This window comes from Maylandia zebra, linkage group LG14 (genome assembly GCF_041146795.1).
Source record: "Maylandia zebra isolate NMK-2024a linkage group LG14, Mzebra_GT3a, whole genome shotgun sequence".
Taxonomy (NCBI): Eukaryota; Metazoa; Chordata; class Actinopteri; order Cichliformes; family Cichlidae; genus Maylandia; species Maylandia zebra.
The window spans coordinates 4,192,105-4,216,171 of record NC_135180.1 but is presented as its reverse complement, the minus strand read 5'-3'; the positions used below and the strand labels follow the sequence as shown (position 1 = coordinate 4,216,171).

At 38.6% G+C, this 24,067-nt stretch overlaps 1 protein-coding gene across 11 annotated transcripts in view; it reads left to right on the top strand.

Moving 5' to 3' along the window:
* The window catches only part of myo18ab (myosin XVIIIA b), a 124,286-nt gene that overhangs the window by 82,878 nt on the left and 17,341 nt on the right, over positions 1 to 24,067 (top strand). For all 11 annotated transcript variants that reach the window (XM_076892125.1, XM_076892122.1, XM_076892121.1 and 8 more), the window contains 13 exons: positions 667 to 778; positions 2,143 to 2,270; positions 3,054 to 3,208; positions 3,389 to 3,512; positions 5,901 to 6,008; positions 6,723 to 6,815; positions 7,440 to 7,550; positions 8,699 to 8,803; positions 9,452 to 9,598; positions 10,434 to 10,547; positions 16,829 to 16,945; positions 17,067 to 17,150; positions 23,700 to 23,837. In XM_076892125.1, the coding sequence (XP_076748240.1) occupies positions 667 to 778; positions 2,143 to 2,270; positions 3,054 to 3,208; positions 3,389 to 3,512; positions 5,901 to 6,008; positions 6,723 to 6,815; positions 7,440 to 7,550; positions 8,699 to 8,803; positions 9,452 to 9,598; positions 10,434 to 10,547; positions 16,829 to 16,945; positions 17,067 to 17,150; positions 23,700 to 23,837 (1,536 nt within the window). The remainder of the gene's footprint in view (positions 1 to 666; positions 779 to 2,142; positions 2,271 to 3,053; positions 3,209 to 3,388; positions 3,513 to 5,900; positions 6,009 to 6,722; positions 6,816 to 7,439; positions 7,551 to 8,698; positions 8,804 to 9,451; positions 9,599 to 10,433; positions 10,548 to 16,828; positions 16,946 to 17,066; positions 17,151 to 23,699; positions 23,838 to 24,067) is intronic.

The following is a 24,067-nucleotide window of genomic DNA, read 5'->3' as shown; positions in this document are numbered from 1 at the left end:
TTTTAAGAAAATGAGACTTTCAACTTTAAATATTTACACAACTAAAAACTTTGCTGTGTGTGGCAGGACCTGCAGAATTTGTTTGACTCAAAGGGGCTTTGGTAATGCTCCTTTGTCAATGACCAACAGACAGAGATAGAATGTTGAAATCAGTTTGGGTATAAGCAGTAGGAGAGAAAGAGCGAGGAAGGTAAGGCTAACTTAGTTTCGTCAGGGATGGTGGATATGCTGGACAAAGGATGCTGAACTACCAACAGGAGGAAGAGACGATGATCACAGAGAAGACTCAAGGATGTGCAGACGATTGATGTAAAAGAAGATGATAGAATGAAATTGAAGTAGATGATACCTAAAGGGAGAAGCATAACGAAGAAAATAAATAAGAACATGTGTTATATTTTAATGTAGCCAAAGTCCAAGCACTGTTCATTTCACTAAGTGATATATTTCACCCAGACCCAGTTCTGACCTCTGAGCTGTGAGCAAAATTATGTTAAGGGGACCCTTCACCTGACCCATGACCCATGTAAACTTTTGCACACAGTTAAAAATGCTACTCAAGTCTTAACACTGTAATGGACCTTTTCAAAACCACATTCTTGATTAATCTTCGTAGAGTTTTGTTGCCATTGTTATAGAAGCTGCTTGTTATCCCTAATCCACCAGGCCAAATTTGACAGCACGAAGAAAGAGATGGAGTCTATGGAGATGGAGGTGATGGAGGCTCGACTCATCCGTGCTTCCGAACTCAGTGGAGAGGTGGATGATGATGAGACAGGTTAGACACGACCTCCCAAGCACAACAGTACTGACCAATCAGGACATAGTGATACTGATCACTCCTGGGTGTCAAGCTTCTTGTCACTAAATCAAATGAGTATAACTTATTCATAACTCTACACATTTCCAAATCCTGTTTGTACTTCCATAGATTTATAATTGCATGCAATAATTCACTTCCTCTCATTTTTATTGGTCGAGCCCCCTCAATACTAAGAGCTACATTCTAGTAAACCTATACAGTTGTTTTTGTAACTATTTTAAGGTCTATGAGGGTGTACTCCTGCAGCATCATTATATCGTGTATGTAATGTAACAAAGGGGGAAAAAACAACAAGGAACGTTAGTGGTTGCTACAGTTTCTCTTTCAGCAATTCTATCTTTCACTTGAGGCTTTCTAAATACCTAAAACGAAATTAACACTTGACAATCTCTGCACAAGCTCACATCATCAAATCATTCTTGTGGTTTGTGTTATGTTTTCTGTTCCCTAAATGGACTCTACTTCACATAGCCCTGCACAGCTGTTACAGTACCAGTTATTCCAGACTGTTAGAAAAACCCAGTGTGTGTTCTTTAGTGGGGGTGCAGGAACCGCAGGGGTAATGTCCAATCGATGCTTTGACAAAAGCCAAGAAAAATCCAATGTGAAGAAGTACATTAGAGATGGATTGGTTCAATGCAAGAAAGGAAGCAAGGACTCAGTTCATGACGCCCTGCAGGCCTGCTGCCAGCCGTCTTTGTTTGGCCTGCAGACTTTGTGAAAGAAGAATTGATTCCTCAGTGTCTCCATCTTGCAACAGCTTTTCACTTTTGTACTACAGTAAAGCAAAAATGATGTAGCACCACACTCATGGAGGGGTATTTATGCAGGACTGAAGTACATTCAGTACCTGTAGGTTGCTCCTCGTGGCTATAACTGACAATTGTATAGGTCTTACTAAAGTGCAGTTCAGAGTATTGAGGTTTGTTGGTAAAATAAGAGAATGTTGAATTAATGGACACTCGACAATTCCCTGAAGACGCTCTATAGGGTTTAGTCAGGTAACTTAGCTGGTCATTCAAGCACAGTAATAACACTGTCACTGTGGGCATTTGCTAAGTCCTGTTGGAAAATGAAATCTGCATTTCAATTAAGCTTTACAATAGATGTATGAATCGCTTTAAGATATCCTTGGAGATGTTTTGCCTTGGACTAAGCAAGGTTGACTTTAGTTCGTAGCATCTAAATGTTTTTATTCTCAGCCTTTCAGAATGTCTTTTATGGCTGGATACAGTAAATACATGTGTGGTATTGAGTACATGGGGTAGCACAAGTGACAGAGCACATGATGTAGACAATAAAAGTACGAAATATCACAGGAGGAGAGTGGAAGCTGAAGTATGAGCGAGCAATCAGGGAGATCGAGTTCACCAAGAAGAGACTGCAGCAGGAGCTTGATGACAAACTGGAGGTGGAGCAGCAGAACAAGCGGCAGCTGGAGAGGAGGGTGAGTGGACACTGATACATATTTATGAACAGAATTCAAGTTTTTCTTTACAGTAAAATCTTGGGCTTTATCTTAATTATATGACTCTGATTTCCTTATTTTATTACAAAAACAGTTATTCAGTATATATATATTCTGACAATATAATGTGTCATACCAAAACATGCAACACATACTTTCATGGCTCCCAGATAACGAAGGTATAACAACATAGCTGGTTAGTTTTAAACACATTAAGAAGGGAATTAATTATTTCAGGTGATGATGTCATGAAGCTGTTTAAGTTCTTACCAGACGTGTGCATAGCTGTCATCAATGCAAACTGTGACTACTTTAAGGAATTGACAGCAAGAAAGATGATTTGCTTTGTTCACACTTTGCTAAATGGCCTTAACTGTTGTCTCTTCTGAGACTTTGATGATAGGGTGAATCTGGGTTAAATCACAAGTGACATCCTCACTTATCTGATTAGAAATTATAATTTGATTTGAGCATCTATTGCAGTAAGAGTGCTCAGCAAGTGGTAATAGTATCCTTAAGCAAAACAAACACTTGCACTCAAAGCAAGCACATTTATGACTATATAACTGAAAGCACATTGGAATAAATCCAGTTTTCTTCTTTTAATTTGAAAACTAATCTCATTCCCCACGTGGTTTTTAAGCTACAATGGTCTTAATAAGCTGTTTTAAAAACAATAAATTGCTTGCGTACTGCTTGACTGTATTTTTTATGCATTCATCAAACAGGCTTCTTAACATATTGAGGATACTTTTTGTGCAGATCAGTGACCTGGAGGCTGATTATGAGGAGTCTCAGCGAAATATCCAGCAGCTGAAGAAGAAAGCCCAGCGACTGACAGCCGAGCTGCAGGACACTAAACTTCACCTGGAGGGTCAGCAGAGTCGCAACCATGATTTGGAGAAGAAGCAGAGGAAGTCAGTACACAAACACACGCAGTCAAGTTTTACCTGTCATGTCATCACACAGTTCTATTACTTTACCTACCTCTGCCTGGTTCCTGGAAGGCCCATTAGTAATGGTGTAATAACAACAGTAATTGTAAATAAATTACAGTGTTTTATGTGTGTGTGTGTGTGTGTGTGTATTTTTGAAAGGTTTGACAGTGAGCTGAGTGCAGCCCAGGATGAGGTGCAGAGGGAGAGAAGCCTGAGGGAGAAACTGGCTCGAGAGAAAGACGTGCTGACCGGAGAGGTCTTCGGCCTCCGGCAGCAGCTGGAGGTCTGTGTCTCTGTGGGCTACACTGTGGCACGTTGCTTTAGTGAAGGGGTTTTTCTTTTCTTGGGACTTGGTGCGTTATTTGTGAATTATTTAGTGTCAGATACCCCAGCATTTTAAAGTTTTCAGCATCCTACTCATATTTAGATTTTGTATTTACTCGGTCACTTATTGTCTTTGAGCAGTAAAGACAATCAGTATGTTTAGATGAGCATGTATGATCATTGTGAGTTTAAGTTTAAAGCTGCAAGAAGAAATTGTTGTTTGGGCCTCCTTTGTAGTTACCAGGATGGCTGCACAATATGATCCAAGATTATGAGGGGCCGTGCAAGCCAAAATTCATTCTTTCACTCTCACACACATACATTCTTCTTTCACACACATATACTTTCACTCTCACATAGTTTTATTTTAATTTTTATATTTAGATATTTTTATTTTTATGTTTACACATATTTAACACACACATTGCAATATTTCAAGTGTCTGACAGCATGGAGGGGGGAGAAGAAACTCGAGTTCTTCAGCAAGCTATCTATGGTGTTATTTTTGTGCCACTATTCTGAGCGCAAGTTTGCAGGTGCAAGTGTTGCATTTTGAGGAGAAATTTATTTTGAGCGAAGAAAAGCTGAATTTGAGTGAACAAAATTCATTGCTGCGTGCAAAAAATGTATTTCAGTGTTTGCTATTATCCACACACACACACACACACACACACACACACACACACACACACACACACACACACACACACACACACACACACACACACACACACACACACAATATCCCAGAATCCATTTTGTCCAAAACTCAAACGAGGCAGTGGCGGAGGAACCGAGTGGCGGAGTTTGAAACATTACTCTGTCTGGGTCACAAAATAAACTTTTAAGATATTTTCATGCGAGAATGGTGCTGTGTAAACTTCTAATATCTGCTCGATTCATCAAGACATCACATATTTGCATAAGTGCTCTGACGTTTTTAGAGATGCCTGTTACCCACCAGCTGACCGGGTGGTCGCTCGGGTTAAACATAATATATAAGGCTCAGCTGACAAAAAAATCACCGACTACACCACCAGGTATTATAGGAAAAACCATAAAGCCTTTGAACTAAAACAAACGCTGTTGTGACAGTGACGTACACGGTCTTGTTGGTATATATGTATGATTTGTATCACCTTCATGTTTCCAAACCAATATCATGAGCAGCAGCTTTTACAGCTGTGGCTCCAGCAAACATCAGCTGATACTAGAAATTAATTTTAAATAAATTCTAACAACAGCTGATCAAGCTTGAACGTGCTGCTGTTGTTGTTTAGCGCAACATCCGCTGGTTTCCTGTTTCTGGCGCAAAGTGGGCGATAAACAAACAAGAGAGATTGAAGTAGCAACAGGAGAGGGAGGGAGAGAGATTGAGGGGAGAAGAGGCAGCTGTGCAACGTAAAGACAGAATAACTCCAGCTTTGTCTTTTTTTCATTCTAGCTGAAGTATGGGACCAATCGCGTTAAGCACGAGCAACACATTGCTCTCTTCTCTTCACTCAAAATAAATTTCTCCTCAAAATGCAACACTTGCACCTGCAAACTTTTTTTTACTTGCGCTCAGAATAGTGGCACAAAAATAACGCCATAGATAGCTTGCTGAAGAACTCGAGTTTCTTCTCCCCCCTCCATGCTGTCAGACACTTGAAAGTGACCTGCGCGTGCTTCCAGCCAATCACAGCGGTACAGACACCCAGCCTTCCGTTTCCACTACACTCTTTCATTCACATACATTATTCTCTTCATACATATATTTTCTTCAGACATGTAAGCATTCTCTTCTTACATATATATATTATTTGGGAGATTAAAGGCATATTGAATGCATGTAAATGAGAGCAAAATGTAGGAATGCATAAATGAAAATGCATGTATGTTAGAGTGAAAATTTGTGAATATGTACATTAAAATACATGTATAAGAGAACACAATATTGTAATGTGTGTGTTAAATATGTGTAAACATAAGAATAAAAATATCTAAATATAAAAATTAAAATAAAACTATGTGAGAGTGAAAGTATGAATTTTGGCTTGTACGGCCCCTCATACAAGACTGTACATTTTTATTCTAATTGCGTGTCTAACTCATGCCAAGTCTACAATTTTTATCCACGGAAACTTGTAGCTCTCGATTGCAGTTGTAATATATTGTAAAGACCTCCAGCTTCATACTGTGCTTGTTACAGAGAACAAGCTTGTCATTTTAACTTGTAATTGTAACTTCCCTTTTGTGTGTTTCCACTTTGTGGCTATGTGTAGAGCAGAGTATCTCAACTTTTCCCCATCGTGCACATGTGGCAGTTCCCTTTTCTGTGTTCTGACTCTAATCACCTGTCCTGCAGGACAAAGACCTGGAAGCTTGTGCAGTCAACCTGAAGCTGGAGCAGCTGGAGGCCGAGCTGCAGGATCTCAACTCCCAAGAATCAAAGGATGAGGCATCACTGGCCAAGGTCTGTCCTATTCCTCTTTTAGTTAGTCAAACCATCCATCTCCATCCGGTCCCGAACCAGCAGACTGAGAGACAGCTTTTTCCATCAGGCCATCAGACTGCTGAACACGTCATAGACACCTCAGCTTCACTACTGGAACTTCAACATTATGCACTCCACACTGTATATAAATGCCACTTGTTTTGCACATATTCAACTCTGTATATTTTATATATTTTATTATTATTATTATTATTATTATTTTATTTTATTTTTCTACTATTTAATTTGTAAAAATGTGTATACACACACACACACACACACACACACACACACACACACACACACACACACACACACACACACACGTAGGAAAATATTTAGTATACACATCCAGAAATGCATACACTATTATATATTGTACATATATTTATTAGTTTCAGGTTGGCCATTCTTGTATTTTGCTCGTTTGTGTTGTTGTGTTTCCACATCTCTGTTGCTTGTGGGGCTCGCACACAAGAATTTCACTCGCATGTGCTGTGCCAGTGTGCCTGCACATGTGATGTGACAATAAAAGTGATTTGATTTGATTTGATTTGATTTGTGCCAGTCCACACCCACAAAAAATCAAAACTGTTCTTTGTCTGTTCAACTAAAATAGATATATGATGGTGCATTCATTTATTAATTGAATATCAGGTATTCATTTTGGAACATCATTTTTTTTCTATGCAGGTGAAGAAGCAGCTTCGTGATCTAGAGGCAAAGGTGAAAGACCAAGAAGAAGAGCTTGATGAGCAGGCTGGTACCATCCAGATGTTGGAGCAGGTACACACGAAAAAGGAAAAAACTAAAAAAACTCCAATTAAAGCTGTATTTTTGCTTAGTAAATTTTTTTTATTTATATTCCCAAAAAGCTGGTCCTGTTCATCTGGACGTAGCGTCTTCAGTGGGAGAAACGTTTCATCACTCATTCAAGTGACCAATTCACTTTCTCGGATCATGAAGTCATCCAAGTGATGTCATTTGTGACGAAACGTTTCTCCCACTGAAAACACTACGTCCAGATGAACAGGACCAGCTTTTTGGGATTTCCTTAACTGGATGATATTTTAAGGCTGTTTTTAGACTAGTATTAAGGATGGTAGTCATGCTTTTTAGATTACAAAGATGACAGTTTGGAACAAAAAGGACATTAAGTGTGCATCCACATCCAAGTCCAGTATCCTGCAACTTTAAAGAAAGTTTTCAAAATCTGCACCAAAATGTAATGATTCTTGTTTTTGTACACATTCAACTCCTTCTGAAAGTCATGCTAGTATATTGCTAGTATATTTTGTGAAATATGAATGGCATTGGACACATACCTCCATCAAGGCAAAGACGGAACATTAACATTATGCTTCTTTAAGCCACAGTGAGTCCAGAGCATCTGGTCTGTGTTTCTTTCAGGGTAAGCTACGTCTTGAGATGGAGATGGAGCGCTTGCGTCAAACCCATTCCAAGGAGATTGAGAGCAAAGATGAGGAAGTGGAGGAGATCAGGCAGTCATGTAGCAAAAAGGTGAGAAAGTGCTTTTTCACATTTTGTAACACTTGTCAGCAAGTGTTTAGGAGAAGCAGGATTAAAATTTGTGGTTTTAGGCACAGCTAGAGACTAGATCCAGAGACACTGATGGAGAAATTAGCTGTAAGGGCATGCACAGCAAAGGATAAATGAAATGATGACAACAATATGACAAAATCCAATCAAGCTGCTATCAATTCAGTGTTGTTTATGGGAGGTTTCTAGACACCACAGAAAACCGTTGAACTAACATGTACCCTGTTTTAAATGTTTTTCCTTGATGCTTGACTTTGTGTGCACATTTCTTTTAGGTGCACAGCACTTCAGAGAACAGCTATTGTTTTTAAATGTGCAATAGAATTAAAAATGGTGGATTTGACTTGACTCACAGGGTAGGATCAATGTGTAATTAATCAAACCCTTACTAATAGCCTTCACTTCTTGAAATACTCTGAAAGGTTTGAGAAAAAAAGTCCTTTCTTTTTTGAGATTATAAACTTAACTCACCAAGAATCCAGAAACTACCAAGATGAATTAAATGACACAAGATGTTAAATGGACTGGTGCTAGTACCTGCCTCGGTCACCCATTCGCACTCATTCATATAACCAACGTGCACCTAAATGCTGTTGTATCTTGTCCAAGGATGTTTTGGCATATGACACATTTCCATGTACACATGGGTGACAATGGGGGAAAAAGGTGTTCATACGGTGTTGGGCTATTACATGTTACATGTCACAAGAACATGTAACATCTGCATCTCATGGGTCTCTGCGGGCCTAATGAGGCACCGTTTTCCCAAAAGTAATTCCCTCATTTGTCGTTTCAGTGATGGTGGTGGAGAGCGCCGTCAATCTTGTCCACAATTCTTCAATAAATGTTCAGTTGGCAGTCTAATAGCTGAAGGCCATAGCACACGATTCCCACTGTTGGCATACTCAAACTGTTCAATGACAGGGCATTATGATCCCAGTTTCACTTTGTATTGATTTGCAGTGACCTCTCTTTCTAAGTGAACAAATTGAGCCAAACCAGCTTTTATTGACTATTGCTGGCATGTGAAAATAATATGTTAATATGGTGACTGTGTAAAAGGTTCTTGAACAGTTGCATTACGACTGTGTGTGTGTCTGTTTGTGTAGCTAAAACAAATGGAAGTCCAGCTTGAAGAGGAGTATGATGAGAAGCAGAAGGTGCTGAAAGAGAAGAGAGAGCTGGAGTCGAACTTTCTGTCTGTACAGGACCAGGTAAATACAATGAACACAGTGCAATGCAACCGGAGCAGCATCTGTAAAAAAAAGAAATAAAACTGTAAGCAAATATCTGACATGACCTGAGGTTTTAGCAAAATTTGGCCTTGTGGACATAGCAGAAGAAAATTTACATATCTGATTGCAGATCCAATTTTATATGAGTATGGGCAAATAAATTAAACTTAACAAGTTGTGTGAGGTGTTTATGTTTAAAATGAGCTGTGTTATCAAGGGATGTAAGCATCACTCATTTCGTTTCATGATATTCTTTTAGACTACATTTTTTAGACATTTTTTAGACATTTTTGCAAATGTATGCTAAGGTAATAATTCATTTGTTTATTCAAACATACTTAAAACATTTGTAATGCAAAGAATATTGTCTTTAGTAAGTAAGAAACTACTAAAGTTTATCTAGTAGTTAAAATTGTTACTTTCTTCGTATGTAGTGTTTCACTGTAGCCAAATTTAATTTATCAATTCAGAAATTTCAGTTTTTTCAGAAAGTTCTATGTATGCTAGATAATCTAAGGATTCTTCCTTTAATGATAAAACACACTGTGTATTACTATAACTACTATAACTACCATAACTTGTCCCACTCAGTCAGTTGAGTCACACTTTGGTCATCTTGGTTCCCAGGTGAGAGGTGGTGACATAGAGGTTGAAAAGCGCTTGAGGAAGGACTTGAAGAGAACCAAGGCTTTGCTAGCAGATGCCCAGATCATGTTGGACCACATAAAGAATAACGCACCCAGCAAGAGGGAGATCGCCCAACTCAAGAATCAGGTACAGCCACAACTTCATAAATTACTGACAGCAGCAGTTTCAAAAACATGCTATCATCTGTGGCTTGTGGGAAAATGGAAAGACCCCTAATCTAAGTAGATAGTAGTATTTATTTATTGTCATTGTCAAGAACAATGAAATTGCGTTTGGGGCTTCCATACAACCCAAAAAAAGAAGAAAATAATAAATACCCCTTAAAACCCAAGTGTACATATTTAACCCAGTGTGACTCCAATGCAATGAGACAATCCTTAGCAATAATGTTCGTAGAAATTCAGACAAAGACCTGAGAAACATGACAAAATACAACAATGCAACCCATTCAATATTATTGTACTGTGAGATATGATATCAGATATGATAGTTATCTATTTAAGAAAGAGGGGGAAGAGAATAAAGATATGATGCACCAATGCAGACCAGTGCATCATATCTAGATAGAAAAACACCAAAGAATGAAAGAAGTCAAATACTGACACCAGCACATTTACATGTCAACACATTTTATGCTCCTGTTATGGTAATTAGCATAATCTTGGATTATTTTTTGTGACAGTTTTTCAGGCTTTAAGCTGTAAAACACCCCCTGATGTGATTGAGTTATGACTCAAAGCATTCATGTCTGTGGCCTCACTTCAACTCCCCTGTGCCTTCTTACGGGACTGAACCGTCTGAAAACCTCTGATCCAAAGCAGAAGATTTTCCAAATAAAGCCCAGCCACCTGGATTCTTGACTGGGACCAGAATCCATTAAAAAACTGTAATATATCTACTGGGATACTAACTGTGAAGTCGTCCTGAGCTCATTCTTTTCCTCAATGTCTGTGTGTTTCAGTTAGAGGAGTCGGAGTTCACCTGTGCAGCTGCAGTTAAAGCTAAAAAGTCCATGGAGGTGGAGATTGAAGACCTACATGTTCAGATGGAGGACATTTCCAAAACGAAACAGGCGGTCAGTACAGCTCACTGGATTTCCTTCTCAGCCTTTAGAAGGAGAATTTTCAGCATGCAGTCTTAGGTGAAGGTTAGGATTCTTCCTAAGAAAAAGCTAAAGCTGTCTCAACCATGTAGGGCATTTTCTTTAAGATGTCATCTGTGGTGGTAGAGGGGTATCAGTAGATATGTTGAATCTCTACTTTTAGCCAGAGATTAGTGAGAGATTGAAGACATACCTGTTTCCTGTGAGACCCCTCTGAGCTCATCTTACTCTTTCTGGTCCTCTTTTTTTAATTTTTTTTAATATATTTACATATAAAGACAATATAATTTTCATGAAGAGATTTTTCTTAGTCACTGCAAAATACAACTCTCTTCTTCTTCTAAGAAGCCATTTTTAGCTCCTTAGTTTTTTTCTTAGTTTGCTCCTGTCAGAAACGCTCATAATCTGTTTTGACCTTTATATTTTCTGTCCTTTTCGGAATGACTTATCTTACGTTAAGCCCGGTTCCCATGATAATCTGGTTTTCACACATCGGTCAGAGTGTGTTTTCTCCTTTCTCCAATGTTTCTCTTGCCTGTCATTTACTCTACTCTTACTCTCTGTCTCTGTGAAGTTTAATCTCCTTCTGGTTCTTCTCCTGCCTGTTGAAAAGAAACGACTGTCTATCACACAATGGTTGTTCACGTATTGCTAAAACCAATTTAAATAACAAAAAGATTAACTTTAATTTTAGGTGAATATTATGCCATTATAGTCAGTCAAATCGTGGAAGGATGGATGGAATTAATGAACGGATGGCTTTACATATCAATACTTAATCATATAATTATATAATAAAATGTTCCTTTGGCTTTCTATTAATCTGCCAAACTTGTGAAGCCTGCTGCACACTTCTAGTCTTTTATTGATTTCATTGCACACTGTACTTGAAGCCAGATGTAGAGAGGTGCAAGGTCAGGAATTTGTTTGTACTGAAGGTGGTTTGAAGAGTTTTAGCTTCTGGTAGTTTCTGCATTTTCACATAATCACTATAGAGTGTTGAGTGTAGAGTGTATGTATTATGTAGAAGAAGCTTAACTTCTACATAATTCTTTATAGTCAATGAGCAAAAAAATGAAATGAAAAAAGTAAAGAAATCAGTATAAATATATATTAATTACACTGCGTTACAGAAACAGCTGATCAGTTGTAAGAAGAGAAAAGTGTCATATAAATACCAGTTAATTCTAATACACCTGTGTTCAGCTGTTTTTATTCTTTTATTCATGCTGCACTCTGTGTGGGTATTTTTAGCTTTCTGCAGTCCTTCCTGGCTGGACGTGTAATATATTATTACTTCCAGTGCCCAACGTACCCTTTCCCCAGAGCAGTGGTGGAAAACGTTTTACTGCTCCCATGTTTGCTTATGGGTCCAAAAAAAAGGTTTTACCTTTTATATTTTTAAATATTAATATAAAGGTTTATTATTTACAATCTTCATCATCTAAATCTGCAAGATAATAAGCTAGTAAACCAGACGACAAGAAAAAAGCATAATTAATTTAGTGTTTCTAGTTCCCAGGTGAACTCGTAACTGGGCTTGGTGAAAATAGCCACTGGCACGAACAGGCCAGCAGGTGGCTACAAAACTGGCCCCACACGTTTTTTTCTTATTTTATTTCGACGTCACCATGAAAATAATAGAAATTAGATTCTGGTGACTCTTTGTTCAGCTAGCCAACTGTGACCACCAGATGGCAGTAAATTACAGGATGAGTTCAAAGAAGCAACATGAGATCATTTGTGGAGCAGTACAGTTTAATCGATACCTATTTTTAGATTTCACTGGGCAGGCAGTGCTTGCCTTGCTTGTCCTGATGTATAAACTGGAAGAAATGGCACTGAACATTCACTTCAGTTGCTAATTATTTCTAATTAGTGTCATCGTGAATGCAGGTTAATGAAGAGCTTCGCTGAGAATTCAGCTGCATGAGCATTTAGATTGAGCCAACACAGTTAAATCTGGACAAGATAAAAGGTTTTTGTATTAACTGAATTGGCAGAGAAACCCAGGTCATAGTTTGGAAAACGTCAGAGTACCCTATGTACACCGAAACACCACATTTCATATTCACACACTCTTTCAAAAATACTTTTGAATGAACAGCCGACTGGCAAAAAGGAGAGAAGATACAGTGTAATCAAAAGGCGATTTCTTAGTCTTTAGTTTATTTTGTCACACTTGTATGTTTCAGATCAACAAAGAGCATTTTGTATTTGATAAAGGGAACTTGTGTAAATACAGTACATGTATTTTCTTACTTTTCATTTTATTTATTATTACTATTACTTGAAAAAGGTTCTCCAAACCTACCTGACCCTGTGTGAAAAAGTAATTATTACCAACCTAATAACCAGTTGTCTGAATCTTTGCAGCAAGGACTGCGATCAAGTGTTTGATATTGGTGGCAATGAGCCAGTCATAGTACAGCGGAGGAATTTTGGCCCACTCTTCTTTAATTCAGTGACATTGGAGAGTTCTTGAACGTGAAAGGCCTCTTTAAGGTTATGCACAGCCATATCAATCTGATTTAATTCTAAATTTTCTTTAGACAACTCCAAAACCTTTATTTTGCTTTTTGTTGAGCCATTCAGAGGTGGACTTCTTGTCGTATTTTGGATCATTGTACTGCTGCATAGCCCAAGGGTGCTTGTGCTTTAGGGCACAGACAAATGGCCACCATTCTCCTTCAGGATTTTGAGGTAGAGAGCAGAATTTATGGTTAAATCAATTACGGCAAGTGGTCCGTCACACTATCCCACCATATTTGCCTCTTGAAGTCTGTTTCTTACAGATGAATCATGAACTCCTGACCTTAAATGAGACAGGTGAGGCCTGCAGTTCCTTAGCTGTTGTTCTGGGTTTGTTTGTGACCTCCTGGATGATTTGTTGGTGCGCTCTTGGAGTAACTTTAGTCGGCTGGCCACCCTTGGAAAGGTTTATTATTTTTCCAGGTTTTCCCTATTTGTGGATAATGGTGCTCGAAGTGGTTTGCAATCATTTCCGGAGTGATAGATGTCAGTTACTTTCTCTGTGGCATGGTGGTTATCACTGTTGTCTTGAATAAGAATAACCAGAAGAGAATGAGTGGATTATTTTAATAGGTTAATGCATAATGTTCTTCCTCTTCAGACTTACTCACAGTATGTGTTAAATTAGAATGTGTTATGGCCTCTGTCCCTCTACCCTGGATGTCTTAGCCGTCATTTGTTCTTTCTCAGGATGTTTGGCGAACGTTGAGAAGTGTTGTACTGCAGAAAATATTCATCTTGGGATATTAATACTGCTTAACTGTTTTGACAGAATGTGTAATCTATTCAGTAAAATGTGAAGGAGGAGTATATAAGATGAGATAAGGAATCAAGATCACTGTGCCAGCAGCTGTTTGTTTTTGAAATGGTATCTTTGAGAATGACCTCTTCATGCACCCAGCATGCTGGAAAAGTAAAAGGCTGTGAGAACCGATAACACAAACTGTAATTACATAAATGGAGGATTTTTTATGCAGCCCTAACTACATGACACACTGCAATTCAGTAGAAATAAAATCATGCAAATGACATTTCTTTTAGATGGCTGCCGCTTGCATGCTTCTCCCATTGTAATTGCAGTGTTTTGAGAAAATTGTCACACATGTTTTCAACAGCTTTATTTTTCCACAAAGAGCTTCTAGCAATCTGAGAGGGAAAATAAAAGAGAGAAAAAAACAAAGAGCCCGGCCATGTAATTGGGCTGAAATTACACTAACAGTCTATTGTTAAATGAGAGTTTGATGCTGGTTACTGGCACTTTTTTCAAGTATCCATCACATGCTCCAGAGATGGAGATGCATTCGCAGCTTTTATCAGCACTCAGCACTGATAAAAGCACTCAACAGTGGATTAAAAAAAGAAAGTGTGATATGTAAATGAATTTGCCCCAGATTCCGCATGGATATTTTTAGTGCATCAAGTGCATCTTGGTACACCTAAGCACTCGGTGCTTTCAATAAAAATAAATATAAAAATAAAATGAAATCTTAGTTTTATGATCTAAACCCCGATTTTGAAGCTATGGATGTTTGGATCATTCTCTATCCCATTAGACTGTTTTTCACTAAGCGCTGAGTGTCACTAGCTCTTTGCGTTAACTCTGTGCCTAAATTGATTTGTTAACATTTTCACATAGTCACATTAGTCATGATTTATTGATCCATTGCCCTGCACCAACAACCTCTCCTCTTATTTTGTATATTATCCCAGTTATTACAAAAATAGGATTATTTCAGCACAGTTCCCAGGCTGCCAGTCTCTTAATTAGGTATGTTGGTTATATCAGGGAGCTTGGATAACCTCTGCTGAGTTCTGTGATTAGAGCAGCATATGTAGGCTCTATGTCAGCCACATCATCGGGACTGCATTGTGGCCATTCACAGATTTAGCCAGTCACAACTGTTGCAGATGACGTGTGGAGCCCAAGATTTATCCTGGTCATCCAGCAGACAGCCAAAGCACAATTTGTAGGTCTTCTTAAGGTTTGTGGTAATTGGGTGACGCTGTGCTTCAGTCATGAATGAACCACACACGTAACAGAAACTGTCTGGATGATTAATACAATCTCTAGACATGGTAACAACTAAAATCAATCACAATTAATGCTGTCTATAACAAACACGGGGAACTGTTGTTAAATCTGGTAATACTAATTATTTTACACTAATTATCTCAGTCTGAATGGATCCAGTCTTTTGGAGAGGGCTGGACTCTGTTCCAGTCTGGAGGCAGCTGGCAGGGATGAGCATTTTCGTATCCCCCTGAGTGTGCTTCCTGTACATTGGGAATTTTGCGAGCAGATCAGAGGATTGTTTCCCTGCAACTTCAGATGTCCTACTGTCTTACTGGGAGACCCCAGTGCTCATGTGAGCAATCACAGCGAGACCTGAAGGACAGTGTGAGGAAAAGCCTGTAAGATGGTGTTATTAGACCTGTGCACATAACAGTTTGTCTGTAATGAACACCGTCTTTGAAGGATGTCCATAAGATCATGTGGCATCAGGACATGTGTTCTCGGTGCAGGTCAATTTTGTATGATTGTGACGATAAGATTTGTAATCTTATCGTCCACTCTGTCATATGTTCTGGACACTTGGGTGAAGAGAGGACCTGATCACCGCCCAGTGATGAGTTGGATGAGGTGACGAGGGATGATGTCGGACAGACTTTGCACACCAGAAAGTTATTGTGATGGTGTATTGTGAGCAGTGTCTCTGGATCAGGGAGAAGTGACTGCCCCAAGTGGAGGAGTTTAAGTATCTTGGAGTCTTCTTTATGAATGACAGGAGAAAGGAGCAGGAGATTGACCGATGAACTGGGCCTCTGCTACTTTGATGCTGACAACCTCACTTATGGTCATGAACTCTGGCTAATGACTAAAGAATTAGATTGTGGATATAAACTGCAGAAATGAGCTTTCTGCAAAGGGTCACTGGTCTCTCCTGTAGATTTAGGGTGTCTACACACATTTTATGTTAAAGATGGTACATCTGGTGCGAAAGATGCATAAGAAAGTTTACTTGCTCATTTAAAAAGATCTTAAAAAGCTCTGAATTTTAGAAACCACTCTTGTTACTTATCCAGTTCCAGATGCCCGTTAATGGGATTCATCATAATGCAGAAATACTGCACAGTGAGTAATGTTAATGTGTAATCAGTATTGTGAGCCATTTTATCTCCACTCGCTTTCCAACATTCTTTTATATTTTCATTCATTTTACTTTGAAATATATTCTGCAACATCTTAAATTTCTCTTTTGGTAGTGTTGTTTTACAACATAGTAACTGATAATAATAGATTAATAGATGTTACTTTGAGTAATTGGACATGCAATATTGTGAAAAGGTATTTATGCCCTCCCCGATTTCTTTCTTTCTTTTTGCAAATTTTAATATTAGAAAAAGTTAATCTGAGTAAATGCACAATGAAAATGTTAGATAATGATTTAATTTATTAAGGATATAAAGTTTTCAATCCTACCTGCTGTTGTGTGTAAATTTACTTTAATGATCTGAAACATTTACGTGCAAGAAATATACAACTAACTAAAAAAAAAAATCAAGAAGTGTGCAGATATTTTTCATGGCATTGAATAGGACAGAGAATTGTATAGGATCTCCTACCTCATCTAAATCTTGTGAAGACAGTTAAATTTTTTATTTCTGGGGAAGCAGTTGCCTTCTTGCTCTGTAGATCTTTGGCATATCTTTTTTTTTTTCAGCTGGAGGAGCAGCTGAGTCGTCTGCAGAGAGAGAAGAATGACCTGCAGTCAAGAATGGAGGAGGACCAAGAGGACTTCAATGAGCTGATGAAGAAACACAAGGCTGCTGTGGCCCAGGTATGATTTCTTTCTTGTTTAATGTACACTGGCAATAAAAAGTTTGTGATCCATTTCAAATGATCATTAAATCCAATAAAATGTTGCTTCATGCCTTGTTTTCCATTTTTGGGGGTTTCAGTCAGCTCAGAACCTGGCTCAGATCAGTGACCTTCAAGCCCAGCTTGAGGACGCCCTAAAGGAGAAGCAGGAAATTCAAGAGAAGGTAGATGATGACTTTTGTTCTTGGCATAAAAATGGAGAAGTGGCATGGTCAGCCAGGCTTTACTTTGTCTAAGAACAGAAAATGGGAATAATAATAATAATAATAATAATAATAATAATAATAATAATAATAAATGGTAGAGATGCAAGCAGTATGTTTTTGCTCTATTTGAGCACTCAAGTTCTCCAAACGTGTGAAAAGATGGGAAAGGAGTAGCATAATTAAAAAAAACAAAACAAAACAGGAGGATAGAGTAAGTGAACAGAAATTCAGTCCTTTCATCATCAAAACATAAAAATAAAAAAATAAAAATTTTGAATTAGAGACTCTTTAAAAGTCAAATGTGAACAATTTAGGTGGATCTGTTTTGGGGATATTTCATCTTCCAGAGGACTCCATTAGGTCTTTATGGTTAGTCAAGTTTTGCAGCGCTCACTTAAATATGGATAGCTTAATTCAAACAGTGGGTTGGTTTACCTTTTATGTTTGGTAGTACAACCAGTGTAAAACTAGGAAAATCTTGACACCCAATAATTTTTCTGTATCATATTGTATGCCAGGGGTCAGCAACCTTTCTGATGATGAGTGCCATCTAAAATTTCCTCAGAAGTCAATGTGCCATATAATTGCATTAGCACTAAATTTAATAACGCTCTATACTAACAGTTACACACTATATAGAACAACTTTATAGAAATATATTTGTTCGCAGATGTTGGCAGCTATCAGCGAATAGTTATCAGCTATTTTGAAACAAAAAAAAAAAGAGACTTCTTATCCATAACAAGAACTCCATAACAGCAAATGAACTGTACAACAGAAAATGCAAATTCTATTTATAGTATCCTCACAACAATGATAAGAAAAATAAACTGTGCCAATATGGCATGTTTGTTAATACAGGGATACACATGTTAATGTGATCTCTGGTCTCCCACTCAGAGACACAGGTCTCCGAGTGCCCAGCATTCAGACGGCTACCTGAGGACTCTCTTCGTGTGAGAGAAAATCTGCTCACACAGATATTAGAGCCAAATACTGTCAATAATGCCTCTGCAATGTTCTGAGGACAGTTAAACTAGTCAGGTAGTGATGTCCAGCAGGTGAAAATGCAGCTCCATGAACACGTACAGCTGTGGATTCCAGCTGAGTTCGTAGTTCTGCAAACTTTGACCCCTACAGAGTCTAGCTTTTCAGTTCAATCAGCTGCATTTCGATGTCCTCTGTGTCCAGCCAGTTGATGTGAGACAAATCCAGCTGCTCATTAAAGCTTTCTGGTTTGATCAGAAAAAAACCATTGGTCCAAACACCTGCATTGTGAATTCTGTCTCGAGTCTACGGATTTCCGTGGTGCTGATGCTGCGCTGAGCGGACAGCTCCTGAAGCATTTGAAGTAGGGCTGCTCAATTAATCGAATTTTAATCACGATTACGATCTGGGCTTTCAACGATCATTAAAAATGACTGAGCCGATTATTGGCCCCTCCCTCATTTATCCGCGACACCTTAAAGGCCGGTCCGTGAAAATATTTTCGGGCATAAACCGTCTGTGGCGCAAAAAAGGTTGGAGACCGCTGATTAAGAGGACCCGAGGGAAGCTCGGAAAGCTAAGCAGAAGTTATTTGGAGAGGAGAGTGACTGCTGTTGGTTGAAAAGAGTTTAAAAAGAAAAAAAACTTCAGTGGTGTTGCACACTATTTTATATTATTTTTTAAAGTCATTGTTAACCCTTTAGATCCGGTCAGAGCAGCACGCTCCGTTTTGTGTAACTATTTTTAAATCCCTGTAGAACCTGAACCGTGTAAGCTAGCGCAATAATTTGTTTTGCATATGAAACCGGAGGAGTTGTACTTACATCTGATGCCATCAGCTTGTCCTCGGTCACGGTTTCCTTCCACATAAAGCTTTGCAAAAACTGCATAAAAAGCGCTTGCAGGAACAAAAACATAATATTCCAGAAACAGGCTTTGCCGATCCAATCAGCTGTTCGTAACACTTCCCACAGTTAAACAGACGTCAGCGCGAACTGTCACATGTCCGCCATTTCCTGCCCGAAACCGGAAGTGACGTCATTTTCGCGGAAATTGTAGTTTTTTTTACTTGTAGGCCTTAAAAGCCTATACTGGTCATGTTTGACCTTTCTGAATAGTTTCTGGGATGCTTAGAACTCGAATTGCACAGCTGGAAATAGTTTATTTTGATGCACCTTCTGTTTTCTTTGCAAATTTGCATCATAGGATTGTTTTTTCGTTTTTCCTGCAGTATATAAAAATTGATGTATCTCCAAAATAAAACTATGAAGACACTCAAAATAAATTTCCTGTTGTTGTAAACTATTTTTTGCAACTTTTTTGTATTTAAAGTTTTGAAGGATAAGCCTCTTAAATTTCTCCAAGTAGAAATATATGCAAAAAAAACAAAAATGATTTTCAAATTTTTTTTGTAGTTTATTGCACTTTTTTGCAATTAATGTAGTTACTATGGACTTAATGCATACATATTATTAAAATATGGGCTATAATAGTTGTATAGCAACTTGAAATGCTCCCACAAATGGCACTACAACATGTAAAAATATAATATAAGCTCTGGCGGACTTGGTTCTATGGTAGGTCTTAAAGGGTTAAATAAATATCGTCAAATAATCGAGATCTCAATTTCAGTGAAAATAATCGTGATTATCATTTTTGCCATAATCGAGCAGCCCTAATTTGAAGTGTTGGAATGTGGAAATTTCAACATCGCTCGAAAAAACTGCCAGCTAGCAACGTCCCTCTCACCGGTTATGTTTTTTTTAGCCAATTACAAGTAGAATCTGGTAGTTGGGGTTGTTAGCTAAGATACCGTCATTAAGAAGAGGCACGACTAATGTATCTATGCAAGCTAATTTGCGATGTGCACCGCTGGTGTGGCCATTTATTTTTTAATACATCTGCTCAAATTAATTAACTGCGTGTCGTGCACAGGGCTGGACTGGGACAAAAAATCGTCCCGGGCATTTTGACTAGAGATCGGCCCACCAGGTATTAAAGCCATAAAGCCTTTGAATGAAAACAAACGCTGTTGTGACAGTGATGCACAGTCTTGTTGGTATATATGTATGATTTCTATACATTTTACGTCAGATAAAAACTTTGGTTGTAAGCTTCAGATAATTATTTAATAACAGCCAGACATTTTAAATGAAAATAAGAAAGTATTTCTTTGTGCCCCCCTCTCCTTGTTAATGCCCCACCTGGCCCCTGGCAAAACTTTGCTAGACCTGCCCCTGCACAGTTACCAGCTGTCAGCTACTTAGAAAAGGATCCTGGTGTTATTTGTCTCTCAGAAACAGTTCATAACTTCCCTTCAACTCATTCATGTCACCTAAAAGGTAAACCTGTTTCTCCTTCACCTGTTCAGCTCTGATGATCCAGTAAGGACATCTCCTGGTTTCATCTTCATGTTTCACTCTCACCACATATACAAACCAATATCATGACCAGCACTATTTACAGCTGTGGCTCCAGCAAACATCAGCTGATACTAGAAATTAATATTAAAGAAATTCTAACAACAGCTGATCAAGCTTAAACGTGCTGCTGTTGTTTAGCTCGACATCTGCCGGTTTCCTCTTTCTGGCGCAAAGTGAGCGATAAACAAACAAGAGAGAAAAGCCGATCAGCTGATCATTGATCAGTTTCATGATTGAAGTAGCAACAGGAGAGGGAGGGGAGAGAATGAAAGGAGAAGAGGCAGCTGTGCAGCAAAGACAAAGAATAACTCCAGCTTTGTGTCTTTTTCATTCTAGCTGAAGTCCGGGACAAACTGTGTTCCCTCTCAGCTCAACACCAAACGCATAATAATTTCTCTGAATGCGGGAGGATTCCGTCTTTTTACTGGACGGTTGGCAACTCTACTAACTAACCTTATGAATAAAATAAAGTTCACTATCAGTAACATCATAGCACCGACCCAGCTGTATAGAAACTCCGTCATGCTAGCTAGTACGCATACGAGTTATTGTAACTGACTGTAAAAAGTCAGCACAACAAAAATAAACTCCACCTAAACTTGGTTTATATCTGACCCAGATAGACTGCAGGTCATAACTTCTTACCTGAAGTTCAGTTCACCTGACACTCAGGTCTCTCCTCCTCCTGCCTCCCCTTCCCTCATCCACCTGCTGGCCTCTGTGGAAGCTCCGCCATAGCCACTACCAAACAACAGAGTTATTTTTACACATCGGCCAGCATCTGGCCAGCCCACCACTTCCCATTGTCCATGCCGTTCCAAAAAAAAAAAAAAAAAACCCCGCCAAAAAAAAAAACATTGGCCCATAAAGACGAAAAATCACCATCGGGCAAATGCCCGGTATGCCGAATGTCAGTGTGGATGCCAGTCCAGCTATGGCCGTGCCATCAGTTTACAGCACGCGTGCCCAGGGTTGCCGACCCCTGTTGTATGCTTTGATGCAGCCATGAGAGCATTCTCTTTCTAAATGAAGCCATGTTCCTGCCACGTTGCGGTTGCCACCAATTTTCCTGACATTCAGCAGTAATTAGACCATTTACTGCTGCCTAAGAGCTCAGAATAGAAACTGTGAGCACTATATGGTCCTGTGACTATCTATAGTTTCATACTGTAGACCAGCGGTCTCCAACCTTTTTTGCGCCACGGACCGGTTTATGCCCGACAATATTGTCACGGACCGGCCTTTAAGGTGTCGTGGATAAATACAACAAAATAAAACTAGTACTGGTACCCAAAAAAAGAAGATTTATTCATAACACACGTGAAAAGACCCAGGAAAACCGAATTAACGATAAAAACGATAACAAAATAACGCTGAAAACCGATAAAAACCCTGAAAACTATACATTTCACACCTGAGCCTCAACTCTCGCGGCCCGGTACCAAACGACTCACGGACCGGGACCGGTCCGAGGCCCGGGGGTTGGGGACCGCTGCTGTAGACCCTCTGCTTTCCTCACACTGAAAGTTTCTAGAGTTTCTGCTACTGCAGTTCAGTGAAAAATCTCATTTACAGAATATGATTAATGTGTACCTCTCCTCAGCCTGTTTCCTTTGCTTTTGACAAACACAATCCTCAACATAACTAGCAAAAATACGACCTACGACCCTACAGGAAGTTTTTGCCAGGCCTACAGAATTTATTTGCTTTGTTCGTGTATAGAAATACAGAGGTGCATGTTCATTTATCATGTTATTTTTTTTTTATGGCAAAAACAGGTGTTGATAAACACCAAACAAATAGTACATAAATGTGTTTATTGTTAGTTTTTGCAAGCTACATATTCTTTGACAAAGTAATCAGTTACTAATCAATAATAATTAGACTTTTTCACATATATAAATGAGAACACAAAGTTGCACTGCACTAAAAATAGTTTAACAAAATGTATTTAGAAACATACATGTAACGTAACAACATACATGTAACACATAGCATTGCCATTTATTTTGACATTACACCAAACATAACATGTAGAATATATAAGAGGACAATTCACAGTCGCACTAGAGCGTAATGGTGTTCATTTTTAGATCGTCTACAACAGCTCATATATATATAATTGCAAGCAGTTAAGTGTTATAAAAACAATTCTCAAAAGTTATATAAATGTTGATATTCCTTGTAGCCTAAGCAGTTTATATAGCACGTTTCATCCAAACTAGTTAAGGAGCAGAGATATATGCATACACTGTGATCATTATAAGAAGATGCATGTGTCATTCACGCAACATTGACACTGACAATATGGGACACAGATGGCCAGCTTGGTTTCCATACTCAGGCAAGCGCTACTGTCATCCTTGTAATGACTGCAGCTGCATGATCTTTTATTCTTCATCAAACACATTAGTTGAACCCAAATAAAAGGAGAGGGAAATACGTGAACTTGTACACATTGTTTGGTTCATGTGTAAAGAGGGAGAAAAGTGAAAATGGCACAATGGCTGTTTTTCATTGAAGCTAAATCAGGTGATTTCAGTGTTGGTGTTAGTGTGTTTGTGTTTACTGTATCATAGAAAGCATTCATCAGAGATCATATTTAAGGAGTTTGGAACAGCTATTATAAAATGAACACTTGGTGACTTATTGACACACTGAGACATTCTCGGTTCCAAGTACCAAGCATCCTCAAGATGCTTTTGGGTTTTGTAAAAAGGAAAAAAAAGAACAAACTGACAAGATGAACAAGAAGGCATCTTCTGTACATTTTCTGTTAAGTTAATCGTTTATTATTAAGTGCTTTCACTTGCAGTTTCTTCTTGAAGATCAGTAATTTTAATTTTAGGTAGATTCTGTTTTAAATGGGAAACATTTTAGGACTTAAAAAAAATAGATGCTTGAGGTGCAGTTTTACCAGGATGGTAAAGGCAGTGTTGAGGATGTGTAAATACCCAGTGCTAGGTGTGCCAACAAAATTCTAAATGAAAATAGCTGTTAAACTTTTGGAATGAATTGAACTTGATTAGGAAAGCTCAGCGTTAGACAGTGTGTCGCACTAAATAGTAACATCAGCATATCTACATTTGTGTCTTAGATGCAAGCCCTCCAGAGCCAGATCGAGTTCCAGGAGCAGTCCATGGTGGAGAAATCCCTTGTCAGCCGGCAGGAAGCCAAATGTCGTGAGCTTGAGACCAAGCTGGAGTTTGAGAAGACCCAAGTCAAACGCCTAGAGGTAAGAGCTAAACACAGGTTGGGTGCTGCTGGCATTGGTAGACATTTTTGAGAGGCTGGTGGGAGCATGAAAGATCCTAATAACGTCAGAAAGAAACTGTAGAAACAGAAAAAGGTCACCTTATAAACGTATTGCACTTCAAAAACATATCCATCAGTGTTGCTAAATCATATAATCTGTGATAATACTTGTATATAAAAATGTAATGAGCAGCATGATGGTGCTTATAT